At 50.9% G+C, this 19,956-nt stretch overlaps 2 protein-coding genes and 3 non-coding genes across 8 annotated transcripts; 4 read left to right on the top strand and 1 right to left on the bottom strand.

The window, feature by feature from the left end:
• Positions 1 to 2,707: 2,707 nt before the first annotated feature.
• Positions 2,708 to 8,194, top strand: RPS3 (ribosomal protein S3). The gene is made up of 7 exons (XM_035560488.2): positions 2,708 to 2,850; positions 3,244 to 3,374; positions 3,752 to 3,845; positions 5,085 to 5,179; positions 5,907 to 6,094; positions 7,281 to 7,477; positions 8,123 to 8,194. Exons 1-6 carry the CDS (start codon positions 2,821 to 2,823, stop codon positions 7,472 to 7,474), a joined length of 732 nt encoding a protein of 243 aa, XP_035416381.1. The 5' UTR covers positions 2,708 to 2,820; the 3' UTR covers positions 7,475 to 7,477; positions 8,123 to 8,194.
• LOC118254851 (small nucleolar RNA SNORD15) lies at positions 5,545 to 5,693 on the top strand. The gene has a single exon (XR_004780773.1). It is a non-coding gene; the product is annotated as a small nucleolar RNA SNORD15 (small nucleolar RNA).
• Positions 6,766 to 6,914, top strand: LOC118254852 (small nucleolar RNA SNORD15). The gene has a single exon (XR_004780774.1). It is a non-coding gene; the product is annotated as a small nucleolar RNA SNORD15 (small nucleolar RNA).
• Positions 7,719 to 7,849, top strand: LOC118254853 (small nucleolar RNA SNORD15). The gene has a single exon (XR_004780775.1). It is a non-coding gene; the product is annotated as a small nucleolar RNA SNORD15 (small nucleolar RNA).
• Positions 8,195 to 11,736: 3,542 nt separating the features above from the next.
• On the bottom strand, positions 11,737 to 17,245 carry SERPINH1 (serpin family H member 1). Of its 4 annotated transcripts, none has more exons than XM_035560486.2 (6): positions 17,054 to 17,162; positions 16,060 to 16,103; positions 14,093 to 14,706; positions 13,804 to 13,902; positions 13,104 to 13,336; positions 11,737 to 12,950 (listed from the first exon to the last, which is right to left on the bottom strand). In XM_035560486.2, exons 3-6 carry the CDS (start codon positions 14,673 to 14,675, stop codon positions 12,648 to 12,650), a joined length of 1,218 nt encoding a protein of 405 aa, XP_035416379.1. In that variant the 5' UTR covers positions 14,676 to 14,706; positions 16,060 to 16,103; positions 17,054 to 17,162; the 3' UTR covers positions 11,737 to 12,647. The 4 variants fall into 4 exon arrangements, with proteins under 4 accessions (XP_035416379.1, XP_035416380.1, XP_035416377.1 ...); XM_035560487.2 differs by having other exon boundaries at positions 14,093 to 14,709; positions 17,054 to 17,161; XM_035560484.2 differs by lacking the exon at positions 16,060 to 16,103 and having other exon boundaries at positions 17,054 to 17,245.
• Positions 17,246 to 19,956: the final 2,711 nt, after the last annotated feature.

The following is a 19,956-nucleotide window of genomic DNA, read 5'->3' as shown; positions in this document are numbered from 1 at the left end:
GGATAAGGGATGTTGGAGGCACGTCCCAACCTAGTGTCTTAAGTATCTCCTAAGGTGATTCTTACCTCCTCTAAATTTCTCTTCTTTTCTTACCTCCTCTAAATCACGCGCTGGCTTTGTCTCACTGTGTTCAGGGATGCAGATAGAAAGGAGCACCAGGAGCTGACACCATGCCTAAGCAGGTATTTCTGTCCATTTTACATCAGCCCAGTCCAAGCCCCAGGCCCCCAGTGCTCCCAGTTCTATCCCTGTTTGACCTGGCTCCAGCCTCAGTCCCTAGGGGGGAGATCAGGAGAAGATGGATGGAGTTTGACTCTGAATTTTGGGCAAGAGGAACTCCCTGTTGAGAACAACGCTGCTGGAACCCATGGAGAGTGTAACTGGCACTTGAGGAGCATGGAGATGAAGGGAGAGAGGAGGATGGGGCAGCACTGGGGTCGGCATGGTGTTTTTGGAGCCTGAGAGTGAGGATGAAGAGTGAGAGAAGAGGGAAATGGGCACTGCTGGAGCAGGAAAGGAGGAATGGTGGGGAGGGATATCGTGTCCTTTCAATTCAGAGGGGTCGTAGCCCTATGCAGAGACTGGGGAGAGGCCAAAGGGTGGAGGGTCTGTGAAAGCCAAGCTTGGACAAGCCCAGAGAAAGGGGCAGGGGCTGGCTGAGGGCAGGACGTGATGGCTGGGCACGCAGGGAGTGAGAGGAAAACACGTTTGGCACCAGCAGACACAAGTCTCTCACCAGCATCTGTCCTGGCGAAGAGGGCGGTGGGTCCTGGCATCACCCGGCTTCTCTGGACAGGCTCCGTCTCGCCGCTGTCTCCGCCATCCCTCAGATCCTAGACAAATGAATCCCTTGGGAAAAAGAGAGGAGGGAGGTGAGGAGGCACACACGAAGCTTTTCCCACCATGGAAACTGTCTCCACTGACATCTAGTGGCAAACCAGTCCTTTTTTTCCCTGGCACAGAGGAGAGCTGGCTCCTCCAGGCACTGCTGCCAACCCTCTGGTCCCCACTGGTGGTTCTGGGTGGTTCCGAGCAGGCTGAACACAGGGGCAGTGCAGGAGGTGGCTGCAGGACGGATCATTTTTTTAATTTAAAACCCTTACCCCTCGTCCTGTCACTATTCTCCCTCACAAAGAGTCTCTCTCCATGAGAGAAGCCATGCTGGCTCAGAAGAAACCTAGTTCAGCGTTTCCGTCTGTAGCCAAAAGCCCAGGGAAACCTGAAAATACAACAAATCTGCTTGCAGCAAGCACCCACCTCCCACTGCCTTCATCTGCTCTTTGTGGGAGGACCGTGATCTTGAAGCCTGTGTGGGTTGGTGGATCTCGACCACATTTTTATCTTTCCAGCCTGCACAGGTTACTGCAGATAGAGGTGGTCCCAGACCTGTCAACACCCCTCTCCTCTACCCCTCTGAGATGGAGATCCAGATGGCACAATGCAGGTGGACTACAGACGTATTTACAGAACCACGAAATGATGCTATCCCATTTCTTCTTCCTTTCTTGATATATATATATATATATTTGGCACAGAGGCCCTGCAGCAACCACACAAGGCCCTCTCTGTACAACCAGAGCTGCACAGTGCTCCTGCCCTCACCCGTGGCTGCTCAGTTTTTGTAAAATCTCTAGTGAGGGTTTCCAAAAGAAGCCTTATGGAAAGCCAAGCAGCTTATTTCAACCTTTTTCACTATTATCCCCAAATCTTCTGGCTCTGTTCTGGGAGGTTTGCAAGGCAGGACTTCCATCTTCTGACTCTTCCCAAGCAGTCCATATTTACCCACAAGTTTGTGGATATTTTCATTTATTAGTTCTCCCCATTATTATTTTCTAATTTACACAGCACATCCAAAGGCCTGTAATCCCCTAAAATGTTAACAAAATGACCAATTTCCCCATCTTTGGCCACCATGGAAGTTTTATGCAAGAAATCCCGTCCTGTTGTTATTCACGTAACACAGTGCCCAGACTGCAGGGGTGATGACATGTCAAAAGAGGAAAAAAGAGGTGACGATGTCAAAAAAGGTAAAAAAAACAACTGTCAACAGGACAAGGACAACAAGACCTGTCCTGCAACTACATTTGTCATGTTTATTGTCATTTGGCTTGAGCGAGGCGCAGGGATCACAGCCCTCCCTTGAGATGCTGCACAAACACAGCAGAAAAGACCTACAATAGCTCAAAATTTACAGTTAACCATAATCTATGTTTATAGGTAACTGTAAATAATTAATAGCTATTGTTAAATTTTACTTAAAGTAAGGGATAACAGTTTGGCACTCTCGAGCTGCCAAGACTCCTGAGGTTTCCCCGCAAATAGTAGAAAAGCTCGTCTGTGCTTTTCACACGTTTTTCCTGAGGGGCGTTTCCTTCATTTGTGACTGACTAAAAATAGGAAGAAAGGTAAAAAACGAAACAAAACGCAGCCAGAGCGGGGCTGGCGCCCTCCCCTTAGCGCCGCTCCCCTCATGGCGACGGGGATGGCAGCCATGAGGGGACGGCCTCTGTAACCGCCCCCAGGCCGCATATTGGGGTGAATTACCCTTCTGTCAGCGCCTGGGCCCTTTCACATCGGGTTTCCAGCCATTTTAACGCCGAATGAGGGCGCTCGCAGCCGCTTGGGAAGGCGGAAAAACGCTCTGACAGAGGGAGGGTTAAACCTCGCCAACATGGCGGCGCCGGGAAAAACTACATTTCCCATCGTCCCCCGCAGCCAGCCCCACGTGATGGCGGCAGGCCAATGGGGAGCGGCGGAAGGCAGATATAGCCCTCCCAGGAGGCCCCGCTCCCTCTTTTCCGCCGGGCGGCGCGGCTCAAGATGGCGGTGCAGATCTCCAAGAAGCGCAAGGTGAGGGGGGCTTCCCGCGTCGACGCGGCCTCAGTGCACCTCCATATCGGCGGGGCCGCGCTGAGGGAGGTCTCGGGCTTCGTCGGCGGCGGGGGATGGCGGCGGATGATGGAGGATGGCGGCGGATGGGGGAGGATGGCGGCGGATGCGGCGCGGAGGCCCGGTGGGGAAGATGGCGGCGGGAGGCTGGCGGGGTGCTGAGCGGAGGGAGGGGAGCTGTGCCTGGGAACCTCAGGGCAGAGGGTTTTGTTTCTCCTTATTTCTGCGTGAGGAGAGGAGCTGCCAGGCTGCAGGCCGGTTCGGGGATGAATTTGGCCCAGGCTTAAACTGGGAAAACCCTCACTTTATGTTGAGTGCTTGACCGGAGATTGACTTGGCCCCTTTGTTTTGTAGTTTGTCGCTGATGGCATCTTCAAAGCTGAGCTGAACGAGTTTCTGACTCGCGAACTGGCTGAAGATGGCTACTCTGGAGTAGAAGTCCGGGTCACTCCAACCAGGACTGAGATTATCATACTTGCCACCAGGTAACTGACACGCTGCTCTTGGGTCGTGGAGGCTGTGCCAGGCCGTAAGTGGTGCTGCTGGAACTTTAAACGATAACGTTATTAGGGAAAGACGTTTGGGAAAGAAATCCTGAAATGATACTCAGTGATACAGCACCATTACAACCCCTGCTAGTCAAGGATGAGGACGTTACAACCCCTGCTAGTCGAGGTTGGATGAGGTTGGATGCTCTCTGGAAGCTCTGTGGGACGGTTGCAGGCTCTGACGTGGGGACACTTTCTCAGTTAGACTTTACTGTCTTGTGTGTTTACTTTGTCAGTTATACTTCACTGTCTTGTGTGTTCACTTTCTCAGTTGTGCTTCACTGTTTTGTGTGTTTGTTTTTTATCCATTACAGGACCCAGAATGTCCTGGGTGAGAAGGGGCGCCGCATCCGGGAGTTGACAGCTGTCGTGCAGAAGAGGTTTGGCTTTCCTGAGGGAAGCGTTGAGGTAAAACTGCCTCAGTTAAACCAGTAGTAAGTGGGCTGTTCACTTAGCTGTGTGCACTTTCTGTGTGGTTTCAGCTGGAAGTTTGTTTGGAGATATCTTGGGGCGCGTTTTACCTGTTCTCACAAAATGCTGTTGCCCTGAAAGAGAAGATGGTTGGCTCTTAGCGGTATTTTGAGTGCTGTCAGTTTGGCTGTTTTTTGCTGCTTTCCCTACGTGTAGGATCTGAACAGCAGATCTCTATAAATATCTGTGGCAGGGAGTTGGAGCTAGATGATCTTTAAGGTCCCTTCCAACTCTGATCATTCAATGATTCTGTTTTGTAGAGGATGTTGCTGCACTAATATAGAAGTGAGAGATGAGTCCAGCAGCTTAATTTTATTTGTACGTTACTATTACCCTTAGTAAATTCATGATGCTTCTGCCCTTAGAAAGTGCTTTGTTACAGAATGAGCTCTGAGATAGTGTATGGTAACCGTGATGAATTAGATAGTAAAGTGACACAACAGTGATCTCCTGATGTATTTTTAATGGTTGAAATCTGGTGTCCTCACTAGTGCTTTCCTCTAAAAAATTCTGGGGGAGGCTGTGGGGTGGAAAGTTGTGGTCTGGGGTGCTGCTCACATTTATTCCTGCTCAGCCAGTGCTGCTGCATCACGTTATACAGTGAAGGTTGCTGATTATCTCCAGCAAATGTATAAACTTAATGACACCAGTCCTCAGAATACATCATGAGTTGTTGGCTCTATGAATATTGTCTACGTGGTTTTTGAATGTCTCCTGAAGTATTAGATGTTGGCTCTTGGAGATGTCAGAGTAAACGCACCTCACTCTCCCAGCTCACTAATTAGGTTTGTTTTTTTCTGTTTTGGTTAAAGTCCTCTGTTTTATTCTTGGGGGTGCTGTGTTTGAGCTGGCGGCTTCAGCAGACTTACCTTGTGTGTCGTCAAAACTGCAGGCCTGGTTTCTGAGGCTGTCTGGATACCTCTCTGTGTTGTTAGCGAATGTTTTGGGGGTCTTTGGAAGCAGCAGCTCTTGAGAACTGCACCAGACGTGTTTTAATAGTGGAGTGTTAATGGGGTCCTCAGCTCTGCCAGGAGCCGGGTGCTAAGGGAGGGTTAACTGAACGGGGTGTAAGGGATGGGACATGGAGCAGTGTGAAGCTCCTGCCTTCTGTTAAATGAAAAGCATCTGGAAATAAAGCCATTGCTGAGTTTACTAATCACATTTTTTTTTTTGTAGCTCTATGCCGAGAAGGTGGCCACGAGAGGTCTGTGCGCGATCGCTCAGGCAGAGTCCCTGCGGTACAAGCTTCTGGGAGGCTTAGCGGTGCGTCGGTGAGTAGAGCAAATCGAAGGCAGTGCAGGCTTCAAGCACCATTTCAAAAGAACCCCTCATCACCTTTAGTTTGAAAATTTAACCTGGTAGTGCTGTACACGGAGAGGGCAGTTCGGAGTTTTGATTTCTGCTGCGTACAGCTTTTTGTGTAGTGTATGGTTACTTTTTGTAGCAATTGCTACATACTGGATTTCAAAAGTAAATGTTGAAGTCCACAGCAGATGAGATTAAAAGTCGGGTGACTGGTGTGCATAAAGCTTGCGTTTCTTTCTTTGCGATTAAATGGTTCAGAACACAATTTGAAGCCTTCTGGCTGAGCTGTGGTTGAGGTGACGAGGTGACGGTGGCCCTGCTTCTCAGATCCCTTCGGTGATGATAAGATGACGAGTCAGAAGCGGGTGGCTCCTGCTGAGTGGTGCCCCTGCGGTGTCACGTTCTGTGATGCTGCGGCTGGCTCTTCAGCAGGAGCATCCTGTCCTCATTGAATGATTCTGAGGCATTTGTCTGAGGAGGGACGGGGGCTGGCCCCTGACGTAATCAATTGTCCACCTTCAGCTACGGAGCTGCTTTTGGCTCTCAGAACGTGCGCTTGTCGCTGTGCCCACAACTTTCCGAGGCCCATAACTGAAGCTGGTGTTAAATGGCACCGGGGGGGCGTGGGGATTTGGCCGAGATGCCCTCAGTCAGCGGGACTAACCCAGAGCTTGTTCTGCTCTCTGCCTGCAGAGCCTGCTACGGTGTCCTCCGCTTCATCATGGAGAGCGGCGCCAAGGGCTGCGAGGTGGTCGTGTCGGGCAAGCTCAGAGGTCAGCGCGCCAAGTCCATGAAGTTCGTGGACGGCTTGATGATCCACAGCGGGGACCCCGTGAATTACTACGTCGACACAGCCGTGCGTCACGTCCTTCTCCGGCAGGGTGAGTGGCCGGGGCGCGGATCCCTTCGCAGCTCTGGTGGTTTCTGTTCCAAGCGCTTTGGCGCCGGAAGATCTCAGCTGCAGGTATTCCGTGCCTGCAGGTGGGAGATTTTCCTCAGCTGTGAGGTGGCTGCATGGTTTTGATGCACCACTGGCCTTGCAGCGTGCTTCTGTTGTGCTGCCCCTGGGAATCGTAACTCAAGGGAGATGGAGAAGCGTCCTTCAGCAGACAACAGGACTTCCTGTGGTCATTTTTAGTCTTCTGCCTTTGCTGGTAGTGGGGACTGAACGTTTCCAGTTGACAATGTGATTTTCCAGACGCTGATTTGTGTCTTACGGCTTCTGAGGCTGGTAGCAAAACACCTTAAAAATAGAGAAGCACTTCCTGACTGTGTTCAAAGGTTGTTTGCAGTTGGATTCTGACTCTCTTGGCTCCCAGGGGAAGTCGGGCAAAATTTGGGTGCTTACAAGGCCCACAAAAAAAGCAAACATTGCTGACAGTTTTCCCCCCATAGCTTTGCTGTTTCAGGTCTTCCCAGCTAAACCAGCCAAGCCTGCTCACCCTGGTCCTTCCCCTTGGTAAAAGTGACTTCTACATCTTAATCGGCTTCGGGTTACTTAATTGCAGAGCATCCGATGTAGGAATGCCAGCACAAAGTCACTCGGTCTTCCCTTCGGTGACGATACGATGACGAGTCAGACGGTGGTGTCCTCGCATCAGCGCGGCCTGCTCGGTGCCACGTTCTGTGGTGCTGTGCCACGGCTGCCTTGGGCAGGACGTCCTGCGGATTGGATGATTTAGAGGCATTTGTCTGAGAAGGGATAGAAAAAAACCGAGGCAGTTGGCTAGGAAACCGAGCTGAGTTATCCCAGGAAAAATGGTTTCGCATCAGGGTTAGCATGACGTAAGGGTATAGGTTCTGTTGTAGTCATCCTGGGCTGCGAAGTTCATGAACAAACAGACTGATTTAGATCTACAGTAACTAGATTTCTAAGCTCTTATCCCTGTTGTCTTAATTAGCTGCCATCTATTCAGTGTTGTCAGGAGACGGTTTTGATGCAGGGACCATTTATTTTGTGGAGAATTCTCCAGGGAGAATTGATTTTGTAGCCTTGGGGCTTTTCACTGCTGACTGTGCACTTGGTATCTCGTGTTGAATGAGCGCGTCTTTATCCTTCTTTTGCAGGTGTATTGGGAATCAAAGTAAAGATTATGTTGCCTTGGGACCCAAGTGGAAAGATTGGCCCCAAAAAGCCTCTGCCAGATCATGTCAGCATCGTGGAACCCAAAGAAGAGATCTTGCCCACCACTCCCATTTCAGAGCAGAAAGGTGGCAAGCCAGAACAGCCAGCCATGCCTCAGCCAGTTCCCACTGCCTGAGAGGTAAGAGCCTGCGAGCAGCGGGACTTGGCTGGGTGAGGGTACCCGTGGCAGAGGTGTCGTGACACCAGGAAAGCTGTCAGGTAGCTGGGGTGCGGAGAAGAAAAGCAGGAGTGAGCTGTTCTCCTCCTTCGGACAGCTTCGCGCTGTTCCGGGGGCAGCCATCAGCTGGGGTGCGTGTTTTGGGGACCGCCGTCCTGGCTGCGGTGCGTTAGTGGCACGCTGCAAAGCACCCGAGCTTGCCCTTCGGTGAGGATGCGATGACGAGTCTGAAAGGGAACGTCCGAGTGCCCTGCTTCGTGCTGTGTTCTGCGGCACGAGATCTGGGACCTTGGGCTGGGATTTGAGTGACCTAGAGGCATTTGTCTGAGAAGGGCTCCGTGCCTGAGCTGTTTCCACACCACTTCGCCCATCTGCCAGCGCGCAGCTGACCCCGTAGGGTATCTATTCCTCCAGCAGTACCCATCTGAAGTTTGGCTCTTAAAAGCCAGTACGTTGAACGTGATTTGTAGGCTGGTTTCACGAGTAAAAGATCCAGGTTTGAACTCCTGTCTCTAAATGAGTATTTTTGGGTAGGAGAATGGCAGTGGAAAATGGTCTGCTACCGTCTCACTCAGTATCTTGTTTTTTTTTTTTTTTTCCTTACAGGGTTTGCAGCATCTGCAGCCAGAAGCTTGACTGTCCTGAAAACATCTCTTAATAAAATCCCAAAAGACGGTGTTTGTGGAGGTGCTTTTTTTGCAAGGTGTATTCAGAGAAAGCCTCGCTCCGAGCTCTGGTGTGGAAGGAATTCCTTCGCGTTTCTTCTAGCCTGTGTTACCTTTTGGAGTGAACTTACTCGATCCTGATCTAAACGGAGAGGGGACAAAATGCTGATTTCTAGATAGAGATGGAGCAGCAGCCTGGTATTTAGGGTGTCATGAATATCTCCAAAACCTGGAGTCGTGGCAAATCTTTAATTACATACCAGTCTTTCTCCGAGGTTTCCAGAAGGGGGAGCTTTTTTAGCGATGTCTAAAGCCGTTGTGATCTTTCAGGCTTCAGCTGAAGTATTTCTGTATTTTTTACTAAATGCTCTTTTTTTACCTCTGTGCTGCGGTTTTCCTCATCACTTTTTAAGATGTTCACTGTGGGGCTTTCAGGGCTACAGAGAAGAGCATTACAGCCCTTGTTAGGGAGAGGTAATGTCACTTGGTGGCGATACGAGGTGAGACAACCTTCTGGGCAGGTGTTCACACATTACTTGGAAAAAAAAGTACACGTGTGTGTGTATGTAGATCTCAAACCTTCTGTCCTAAGTATTTAGATGAAAATACATTTAAAAGGTTGAGAAAATCTTGTCTTCTTTTGAGACTTGAACGGACAGTGTATTAATTTGTTGCTGTGTTACAAACTGGCTTCAGTGAGGAGCTGTCGGGTTGCGTAGGTAGATCCTGAAGCTGATAATGAGGTTACAAGGCTACTTTTTTTTTCCTTGGGAGTAGCTTTTACATCCAATTTTCCATTTTCTGGAGGCTCCTCTGCAAGAACTGTGTAGGCAGCCTCTGAACAGGAATTTCAAACTGACAGCGTCAGAAACTTGTCTGGCAGTGGATGTGTGAGCCTCAGCCTTCCTGTTCCTGGCTCTGGCAGGGCTTCTGGAAAGCTGGTCTGGCAGGGAGCTGGCTGGGATGCTGCTTAGGTCTGTCAGAAACAGACGTGTCTTCTCAGGGTGTCACGGAATGAGTCTGATTTTCAGGTTTCTGTGCACATCTTCCGGTAGAAACCTTTAAAAACCAGAAGTTCTAGCATGTTATGTGTTAGAATGATATCAAAAGTGATCAGTATGTGTGAGTTTCTTAATTCAAATTTGAAATTTGAGTTTGGAAAAGAAGAAAAAGAAAAAAACAGACCAGCTTTGTCACTTCGTAGGAGCGGAAGCGTGTGAAAGAGGTGATCCTGCCCCTCTGCTCAGCGCTGGGTGGGTGCCGGAGCCCTGGCACAGGCTGCCCAGAGAGGGGCTGGGGGCTCCTCCTTGGGGATCTCCAGCAGCCGCCTGGACGTGGGGCTGGGCCCCCTGCTCGGGGTGGCCCTGCTGGGGCAGGATGCGAGCACCAGATGACCTCCAGAGTTCCCTGCCAGCCTCAGAACGTTCTGGGATTCTCTGAAAGCTGCAAGACCTGAAGCAACAGAAGGGCGATGCACAGTTGCAAGCCTTAATATCTAAATTTGTAGATGTCGCTGTAAGTAGTGTGTTCAGGTGTGGTGTTCGCTCTCCTTGCTCCATGAAGTGGGCTGTGAGGACCTGAGAACGCCAACGGGGTTTGTCCTATAATGCTCAAGACTTCTGTGAGGGAACTGAATCCCTTTCTGTCATAGAATTAATAAGGCTGGGGATGGATGCTGCGATTTTCTGCAGTGAGAGGCTGTGAGCCAACAAGTACCTGGTGCTTTTTCAGTCCGTGAGGAGCCCCATGTGGATGTGTGCACCTGCTTGTCCCAGAGGTGCTGCTTTGGTGTGGGGAACGCAGGAGAAGGATGCGGCTTTTGTTTCGCTTGTGGCAGGTGGTGGCACGCTCGAATACAGCAGGTTAACAGGCACAGGCCAGCAGGCTCTGACCTTGCTGGCTTTTCCAACACCTAGCTGTGTGTCCAGAACAATGCTGCAGGTTCTTGCTTTTCTTTATCCTTTTTTTTTTTTTTTTATCCTCTTTTTCCGTCAGCTGGGTCCCAGACAGACAATTTTTGGGCTGTAGGTTCAGGAAGGGTGGTCCTTGTGCCTAACGGGTCACTTTTATTCCTACACAGATACGTTTATTTTATTTTTAAGAGCCATTTGCTGCTCGGTTCAATGTCACAGCAGTAAGTCCTCCTGTTCGTGAAGCACCAAAGGTGCTGGACACTTGGCAGTTTTGCAAACCAGCCAGTAGTGCTCCTTTCCCATGCCATAGATCATGGGAATTGACCCATATCTGTTTGTAACTTTGGTCTATAAATACCCCATCAGTGGCAAGGAGCTGCCGTAAGCTCTTCTAAAAAGAATATTTTGTCTCCACCCAAGCCCTGCGGCTCAGCCTGGTTGCCCAGAGGTTTCATTGAAAAAGTTTTATTGCAAAATTATACAACTGTCATCATGTGGATACAAGAAGAGACGATAAAAGCCATTGGACAGCTGCATCCACATGACGCGAATTATTCACAATATCCCACAGTGTGTTCTCGCCTTGCCCTCCCCGTCTCTCCCCCCCCACCCCGACCTCCAGAATGTGCTACAGCATGTGGGTTTCAGTGCGCTGATTCACCGCGTAGTGTCTAGCATACACGCTGGGTTTTAGGCTTCCCGTGCATTTGGGTACATCCCTGTGGGTTCCCTCCTCCCCCCGACACAGTCAGGAAAGCACCTGGGAGCATGAGCTAGGAAGAAAACGGGGCAAGACCTCCCTTTCCAGCTGGCTTGGATGGGAATTAGGGCAGACCTGCTGTTCTGCAATCGTGTGTCCTTGCAAAGCTGGAGAAGACACGGTCAGGTTAAACCTGGGGGCGCAAGTTGCTGTTTGAGAGCTAACTCCTTAATTTTTACTTAATAAATAAGTGGAGACAGTCCTATATATGGTCAGAAAAAAATGCAGTATTGGGCTTGTGTAAAGCAGCCTGACAGCGAATGCATTGGAAGGGAAGTAAAAGCAACGCATTCACGCTGTCCTTGCTGGTTCCAAATAACTGCCGCTAATTTATGACACTCAGATTTCTCTCTCATTTCAGTAATTTGTCATGACTTGCTCTGTCTCAGTGCATAGCAAGGCTTACCTGACCTGTGCTTCGATGCTTGTGGGGTTGCATTGGTTATTTCTTTAAATAGTGTTAACCTGACAACGCCCCTTAATGAGAGGAAGATAGGAAAAGCCTCCAAGTGGAGGCTGGAGCAGGCTGTGAAACTTGCTAATCATCAGACATAAATACGTATATAACCATAAATACATTTGTTTTTCAGTGTGCCCTTGTCCAGGTCAGCCGACAGGGAGCTAAAGTATCACGGAAGAGAAAGGAGCATCAGAAAAGGGTCAGTAGGAAGCCGGGTAATGGCAGCTCAAAAGCTAAATTATACAAGAAAGTGGGGTTGAGACCTGATCCGCCTCCCTGCGAGAGGCCAGCAGGAGGGCCTCAGCCTGCCCCGGGAGCTGATGGGTTCCAGCCCTGGCTGTAACTGGGGGAACCTTCACAGTGTAAACTTTGACATCCCTATGAGCTGATGCAGAAGCAGCGAGAAGAAGTTCCTCTGTTGGCCCGGTACAGGATGTTTTATTTACGGATGTTGGCCCAAGAGCCCCCTCCGTGATTCCTGGAAACGTGGAGCACAGCCATTTATAGGAATTCCTCGCAGGAGCGTTTGAAGGGACCTCAAGTGGGACCTCGTTCTAGAGGCTCCTCTTCTCTTTGGCTTCTCTGCAGCGTAGACCAAAGCTGTGCCTGGCTTTGCGGTGTTCTAGCTAAGGAGCTGGTGCCTTGCTGAAGCATCTACCCATCATCCAGAGCAAGGGTTAGGCAGGACAGAAAGGCACAGCTCCATGCAACCTCGGCTCTTACCTCCTGGCACTGTCCTGTTCTGCTCCCGCTGGCATGCCTGGGGCTGAACCCCAGAATCAGCCCTTGTTTTGCTCTGTTTTGTACCACTTAGGAAAGAAAGAGACAAGCGTGCGTCTGCCTTCCATCACAAGCAAGAGACAACTGCAGAGGGATCAGAGCAGCTACGGCATAGCGTTTCACAGCACCAAAGTGGGGGGGGGTGGGGGTGGAAAGCAGAGCTAAATGTGCACAAGCGTTTGAGATGGAAGGGTGGTGGGCCGGTGCCTTTGCAGGGCTGGTGGTAGTAGCAGGAGGCTTAATTTTAGCGCAGGGAGGTGCGAGGCATCAGCCTGAGCATCTCAGCTGAGGTGCCCAGAGAGCACGTGCCGGTTCCCAACCATTCCTGGTGACCCTCTTGTGCCAGGCTCCCCTGTTCCTCTGGAGGTGGGTTTGTGCAATAAGAGTATTTGGGGGTGAGGTAAAGTGTATGCTGGTTTCTCATCACAATGCACCCTGGTCTGAATAGCACCCATAGTTCGAGAAGGATACAAAATAGTGTTTCCCCTTTTTTGAAATCCCCCACTAAAAAACACAAACCAAAACAAGCTCTGGAAAAAAAAATAAAACAGAACTACAACTCATCACGCATCTTGTCTCCTTTGGGCCTCACGAGCCTGCCAATGAAAAGAATGGAGTTGGTTTTGCTGTCCTTGATCAGGAAGACGAAGGGGTGGTCAGCATAGAAGAGCTTGGGGTTCCTCATCTCCTCCCGGCCGTAGATATCAGCATCGTAGGGGTTCCCTTCCGTGTCCCATTCGAGAGCAGCGGCGTGGAAGACGTTGGACAGGTAAAGATCTTTCTTGCCCGAGATCTTTGACAGGTCAGCCTTGGTTTTGTCAATGGCTTCAGTCAGGCCCAGGTCAGCCAAGTGTTTCTAGGAGGAGAAAAGAGGTCAGCAACTCTCCCGGAGTCAGACTAGCCGATGGGAATAAAGCTGCCTAGCACAGATAGCCCATTATCCCACTGTTTTCTCTCCCACCCCAAAGAACTGCAAGGCTTAACTGCCTTCTTCAAGGACCTCCTTTACCTGAAGGTCATGGCTGACTTCCAGGACGACTTTAGGCAGTGAGATGGCCACAGATCTCTTCTTCATCTTGCCAGCCCAGGTCTTCAGCTGTTCCCTGTTCAGCAGTTTCTCGACCCTCTCCAGAGGCTCCACGTGGTTTGGCATGATAAAGATCATGCTGGAGAGTTTGTGAGCAAGTGGCATCTCTACCACCTGGAGCTTCTCTGTCTCATCATCATAGTAGTTGTAGAGACCTTGAAGTTGGAATCAGAGGTAGGAAATGGTGAGATGGAGAGCACAGGCAGAGCTACCCCTGACTTTTTTGCCAGTTCACCCTGGACTTGCCCTGACAAGCAAGGGAAGAAAATCAGTGCTATTTTGGGAATTACTGGAGCTGGCAACAGCTCAAAATTGTGGATGCCATTCATGTGATGAGCTAGCATTTATTTCTAACAGCCAAACACTCAATATCAAACCTGGATTCTCTCTGCTTACAGAGATTGAATCAACAGCGAGCACACCCTGTTTTGTTCTCTCTCATTCATTGCCCATGGAGCAAAATGATCTTGGAAGCAGTTGGTAGAAAACTGAGCAGCAGTGAGCATAACTCCAGCAGGTTAGGAGTTGGACTCGATGACCCTTGTGGGTCCCTTCCGACTCGGGATATCCCATGATTCTATAATTCTAGGTCTTGGCAAGGGGCAAGAGGTTTGTAACTTACCTGTGCGATGCATCATAGGAACACCCACGGTGTAGGATCGGGACACCATGAAGCCACGGTTGTCTACCATCTTATGGTGGAACTTTTCATCCCAGTGAGCTACAGGAGAGAGAAATTCAGCATGTGAGAAAAAGGTGGTAATTTCATGCCTGGTTCCTAACTACATGCTCTGAAAAACAGTATGCCTCCCGTGGACCCAGGATTTATTTATCTTCCCACTTAGGCTGCTTTATATGGACTCAAGCTGGGTTTTGGGTCGCTTGCATCAATAATTGAAGGCAGAACTTACGCTTGAAGAACATGGCATTGACAATGAGGGCTCCATCAGTTTTCTCGACGTCTTTTGTGACCTCCGGCAGTTTCCCATCCGTGGTCTGGGCCGCCCACTCGTTAATGGATTTCAGGGCGCTCCTCTTGTCTCGGAAGTTGATCTTGGAGTGCTCGTAGTTGTAGTGCTTCTTGCTGTTCTTCACGAAGTCGTCGGCAAAGTTGATGGAGGCAGGGCCGTACAAGCGGTTGCCGATCTTCCAGGTGACGTTGCGGGCTGTGCTGTTGCTGACCTCGTTCAGGAGCTCCGACAGCCCGCTGTGCACGTAGTCGTCGTTCAGCTTGTCGGCGCTGAGCACCGCCTTGGCCTGGGAGGCAGTGGCGGCCTTGCCCCCGAGGGACACGAGGCCGAGGGAAGAGGCCACGACCACGGGGGACAGCAGGATGTTCTCCATGTCCTTGTCCTTTGCCATGGCGTGGTAGAGGTTGAAGGCCAGCGTGGTGCTGCGGTCGGCCAGCGTCGTGGCCTTGTCGCTCAGCTTCCTGTCCTCCGAGGGCACGGCCGCAGCCAGGCCGCAGAGGGCGAGCACCGCAATAATCCACATGGTTTCGGCAGCACCCAACACCCTTGGGGACCTGCTGGGCAAGAAGAGTTCACCGTTAGGATGTCCCAAACCCTTCCTGTGGCGTTCAGAGACCCCAGGGGCTCCTCAGTGAAAGCCACTTCTAGTTTCCAGGGACTGCCAGAGCACCCACATCAATGCTTTGCTTGGGTTGCAACGATCCCAAGTCCATGTTGGGCCTTCCCCCAAGCAACAGAGTCCAGGCTGCACTCTGAAACGCAGGGCCTGAGCATTTTTGAACGAAAGTTTCCTTTTTAAACAAATTTTGCTGTATTACTTTATGTTCATGTACGGTAAATGACTTAAGGAAGGGCCAGGGAATGGGAACGACAAGTACTTCTGTCCACAGAGTGGCAAGTTGAACCTCTGCACCGGTCAGGAAAAGGTAAAAGTGGGATGTTTCTGCTGCCCAAGGGCCACGTAGCCGGTTCATCCTGGGGCTATCGGGGTCAGTGTGTGGCAGGATTGTCCCCTCTGGGGACCCCAACTCAGCACCCAGCGCTCAGCATTCTAGGCACTAGGTGGAGCACGGGAGCTTCCAAATCAGAGGGGCCCTCTGAGGAGCTCCAAGGCTGGCCGGGCAGCTCCAGCTCACTCAATTTTGCCTGTTCAGCTCTATCAGAGAAGAAGGGGGACAGAGGGAGGTGGCAAATCCCCTCCTTTCCCCCTTCCTCTAACATTCACGCGTTAGTGAAGCATCTCATCACAAGGCAAGTGCACCCAGGCCCAGTGAGGCCTCAGAGCTACTGTAGGGTTTTTAGATGAAGTCTAAAAACTGACCAGTCCTAAATGCTGTGCCTGAAAGCTAGCTCGTTGAAAGTTGAAACTAAAGTGTGAACGTTTACTCCAAGTGGGTTGCTTGGGCTCCCTCTCTGCTGAAAATATACATTTGCAACCCAAAGTGAGCTTTTCCCGCAGGCTGCCTCATGCCCAAGGCTACCAGGGCCTTGGTCCTGTCCTCCCAACCTGCTCAGGGCCTGCGGAGAGGAGAACTGCAACGGGTTAAAGCAAGCAGTGCAGGAAGCGAAGGGCCCGCCGGGATTACATATGGAAGGAAGCACGCACACAGCCCCGAGCAAAGCGAGTGCGCAGTTCCACTGGGGACCTATTGCCAGACTGGGAATTACGTAGCTCCAGACGGGGAGGCAATTTATATCCTAAAGCCCTTTTGCGAGCAAGCCTTCCGTTGAAGGGAAGCACCGTCCTGGCTAAAATCAGAAGAAAAAACGTGTGCAGAGGGCTCAAACCTGCCCCTGATGCACTTTAAGGTGAAAATAGTGTTAGGTGCACCAAGCATTTAAAAGCTGAGGGGTTTTCTTTTCTCTCTCTTTTTTTTTTTTTCCTTCCCTTTTATTTCTAAAAATACCTTGAAATTGTTTCATAGGGAGGTCAGCGTTTGCCTTTTTCCCTCTGAAAGAAAACAGATACACGGAGTAGTTCTCTCGCGAGCAACCCAAGGCCCGCGCCGCTTACATCCTCAGCCTAAAAAAGCTCCATGACTTCAGAGACCGGCGAAAAATTTTGGCCTGGCAGCCGGGCTGTGATGAGTAGTGCCTCAGCCTGCGGTGGCGAGACAGAAAAATGTTGCCCATCCTTGGCTGAAGGGTGAAATTATCGCTGAATTTGTAACCCAGGGTGAAAATAGGTCCGGATGCCACCGGAGGAATGTGCAGCTGATAGCATCCTCTCGGGGGCTGAACGGCCCAGCCCTGCGAGGGGACGCCCCGTGCCAGCGTGGCATCCCGCAGACCTCGCGGGGACCCGCTCTCCGGGCAAGATTTGGAGGTGCCACTGCTCGCCGCCCCTCCAGGACTGTGCTGTCACCGCAGGACTTCAAGGAAAAGCCATCTCTGTGTGTTGGCAGAAGGAGGTGACGCTTTGGGAAGGCAGGCAGAGGGATGGGGATCGTCGGGCTCGTCTGCTGAAAGCTCGCCCTCCTGCGCTGGGCTGGTGCCCACGGTCCTCAAGGCTCCCAGGCTGGGCAGGAGCAGGAGCTCGCGGCTTTCTCCAGCCCGGCACCGCTCAAACCAAGTCGGCGCTTCCCTTCTTCCCTTCTTCCACCCCCGCAAAGTTTCTCCGGGGTGCAGCTGCTCCGCCGTCACCCCTAGCAAACCTTTTAACGCCCTTCCTTTGGCAAAACAGAGCTGGCTTTTGGGGTGCCCTACCCATACCCCCCCCCCCAAAACCCAACTCCATGCAACACCCCCCATTTTCCCCCTTTCCTCCTCCCCCCCAAAAAATCCCATGCGTATTTTGGGGAGCATGCAACACCCCAAACTAACGGCCTGCAATCTCAGCTTGGCACATCCGTCCCCCCCTTGGCGGTGGGGGTCCCAAGGGCCATCCCCCCCCCTCTTTACCTGCGGAATGGGGCTGCTGCCTTTCCTCTGCTCCCCTTGTGCACCTCCCGGGCGGGCGGAGGGGGTATATAAGGGGCCGGGGAGAAACTTCTGGAAAGTTGGGAAAAACCTCTCAAAAAAAAAAAAAAAAAAAAAGGAAAGAAAACGCCTGGGGAGGGAGAGGAAGGGGAGGATCCGAAAAAAGCTCTCCCGGCCTCCCGCCAATGGCAGAGAGCGGCCAGCCCTGCTGCTGCAAAGGGGGGGTCCCGGGGGGGCTGCGGGGATGCGCGGGGGGCCTCCTTCTCCTGCCTCTGCTGGCCTCCAGCTGGGCCTCGCCTGGTGCTGGGGGGTACATGGGGGGCTCTGGGCTTGCTCATGCCCAAAGTGGGCTCTTGTGTTAGTGCGGGGCTCTGGAAGGGCTTCTTCGCAACCCCCCCCCGCCCCGTGGCCCCCTAGGCACCTCTTGTGGCAGGGTGGTCGGTGGTGCAGGAGGAGTGGGGTTGATGGATTTTTTTTGTAGGGTGTCATTGCTTTTTTTTTTTTCTTTTTCTTTTTCTTTTTCAGGGTGTCATCCTTTTTGTAATTGGTGGTGTTGCAAAGCGCCCTGCCCCGTGCACCACCCGTGCCCACAGGCAGCAAAGGTTTAACACCTGCATCAGTTTAGAGCCACAGCTAGCCGTCTGATGTGTCCCCAAAAGTCCCCAAAAGGCTTCTGTCTATTACCATATCCCACAGTACTGCTTTGCCAGCCCTCTCCCCTCCTGCATAACACCCTCTCTCCTTTTCCCCCTCTCCCTTTCCCCCTCTCGGTGCTGAGCCTCTTTTACCCATCGCATCCTCTGTACTTCCCAACCCATAGGTGTGAGGTTAGTGGGTTGGTGTTCCTTGTAGTGGCAAAGTCCTCATGTCCATCAAATTTCCGCAGTTTGGAAAGGGCTCATCTTCAGTCTCTGTTATGGCAGCAGATATTTGCAGCCCCAAAGTAACTTCGAAGGAGTTAAATATTCCCGATGCCTGTGTGCCTGGCTGAGAGCGCCTGCAGCAAAGACTGTGCCGTACAGAAGTTTCTGTGCTGACTCACAGGTAGTGAACTCCAGTCGGCTTCACCCCTGTCACATTTTAAGCCGGCTTGGGATGTTTTTTATGGCAATCTGGCAGCCCCTTAGGGACATTTTCCAGGTACCACCCAGTAATTAAGCACCGTGCTCTTTAATGGTGACCACATTAGAAGGATGCTGCATTGTGCTGGTTAGCTTCTTCCCTTACTTCTAATCGCTGCTAATTTCATTTTGCCCCCTCTTAATGCTGGTTTTGGCTCTGCAGGTTTCCCTCAGAAGGCAGGGGTCTCAGCACGTCGCTACCTCTTGATGCTGGGGTAGAAAATAGCCCCATGTCTAGCCTGGATATTCTGCCCTCACCCCTGGTTGTTGTCCTGCAAGCACCAAGATCAGCCCATCTTTCCACTTGCCACCCCACCACACACTATCACCCCCCCAGTTCCAGTGATATTTGTGATATTTGAGTGCTGTCTAAACCATTCGGATGATGCCTTGTGGGTATTTACTCCCCACCTCAAGCGAGGTGAGGTCTTTGAGCCATCCCTATACAAATATTCCCACCAGCAGGAATACACCAGCTCCCGGAGCTCTAATAATGAAACAAAAAGTGAGTTTCTGCAGTGACTGAGCTCACAACATGCCTTGCAGCAGCGAGACCTTGATAACAGCAGTAGCAGATAACGGCAGGTTTGTTCTGGTCACTGGGTGTTTGCTTCTGGCTGTGAGGAAGATTGTCCCATTCATCCACTCCCAGCAGCATTTAGCGTGGCCAAACTGATCCGCACGGTGATATTTGCACAAAAACTGTTATAGGGGAAGCGTGCCAAGGGGTTCACTCGTTGGGTGACCTTTTGGGTGCCAAGCAGGAAGTCATTTCAGCAGCCCAAAGGCTCCTGGCATTATGTGAGGTTTTTATTTCTATTTCAGTGGTGTGTTGGAGAAAGAAATGCCTGAGCAAAATGTATTTCCAGCTGATGCCTTCCATGGGCATTTTGCATCCAAGCAGGTACCTGAGGCTGAGGTCCTTAATGGTAGGATGCCAAAATGGTCCTCATTAGCAGAGATCATGCCAGTGATCTCTGAGGAAGTGGTGATGCTCAGAGGGATCCAGTGGGGGAAAGAGGTCTACGGTACCTTGAGCATCATGTCCTTACGTGCTAGTGTACATTTGGAGCAGTTTTCTTGCCTTCAGTGGGGCTTTGTGTCTACAGAAGTGATCAAAATGCAGCCCTGGGGTTTTTACAGCACAATCTTTGCTTTATTACTGTGTTGCTATGGAGCAAAAAAATGAATTTCCTGCTTGCAAACAGTCAGTGCCCAGGTGAAGTGGTGCTGGTCTGTACCAGCAGCACACGCCAGCTGAGAAATGAGAAGAGCTCCTTTAAACCTCCAGTGTCAGCCAGCTTTCCCTGCCAAGCTTTGAATTGCTCCACCTCCAAACCCTTCTAATAATTACTTCCCAGGTGAGATTTTATTTTATTTTTTAATTCTTCCAAGTGAGATTTAAAATACATTCTAAAACTTTTCATGAGATTTTATATATTTTTATAATTCTTCCCAGTGAAATTCTAAATTTTTTCGTCTCTTTCAATGCCTCCCAGCACCAAACTATTTCAACAGAAGGACAGGGCTCTGTACTTCAGTCCTTTTCCTCTGTACTTTCAGTCCTTTTAAATGGACTTGCCTCGATAAGGGGAATATGGAGTTGATTAAAAATAGTTCTTGTGTCTGAGGACAGGCAGCCCAGCACCGAGATGTTTCATTTTTTGCCTGATTTTTTAATGTATTTTCCCCTATTGCCCTACTAATTTATCTCCCAGCTAGCACCATCCCAGCTGAATTCCTCTAAGATAACCACAATAAATC

Source organism: Cygnus atratus, chromosome 1 (assembly GCF_013377495.2).
Source record: "Cygnus atratus isolate AKBS03 ecotype Queensland, Australia chromosome 1, CAtr_DNAZoo_HiC_assembly, whole genome shotgun sequence".
NCBI lineage: Eukaryota > Metazoa > Chordata > Aves > Anseriformes > Anatidae > Cygnus > Cygnus atratus.
This window is presented reverse-complemented; position numbering and strand designations above follow the sequence as displayed.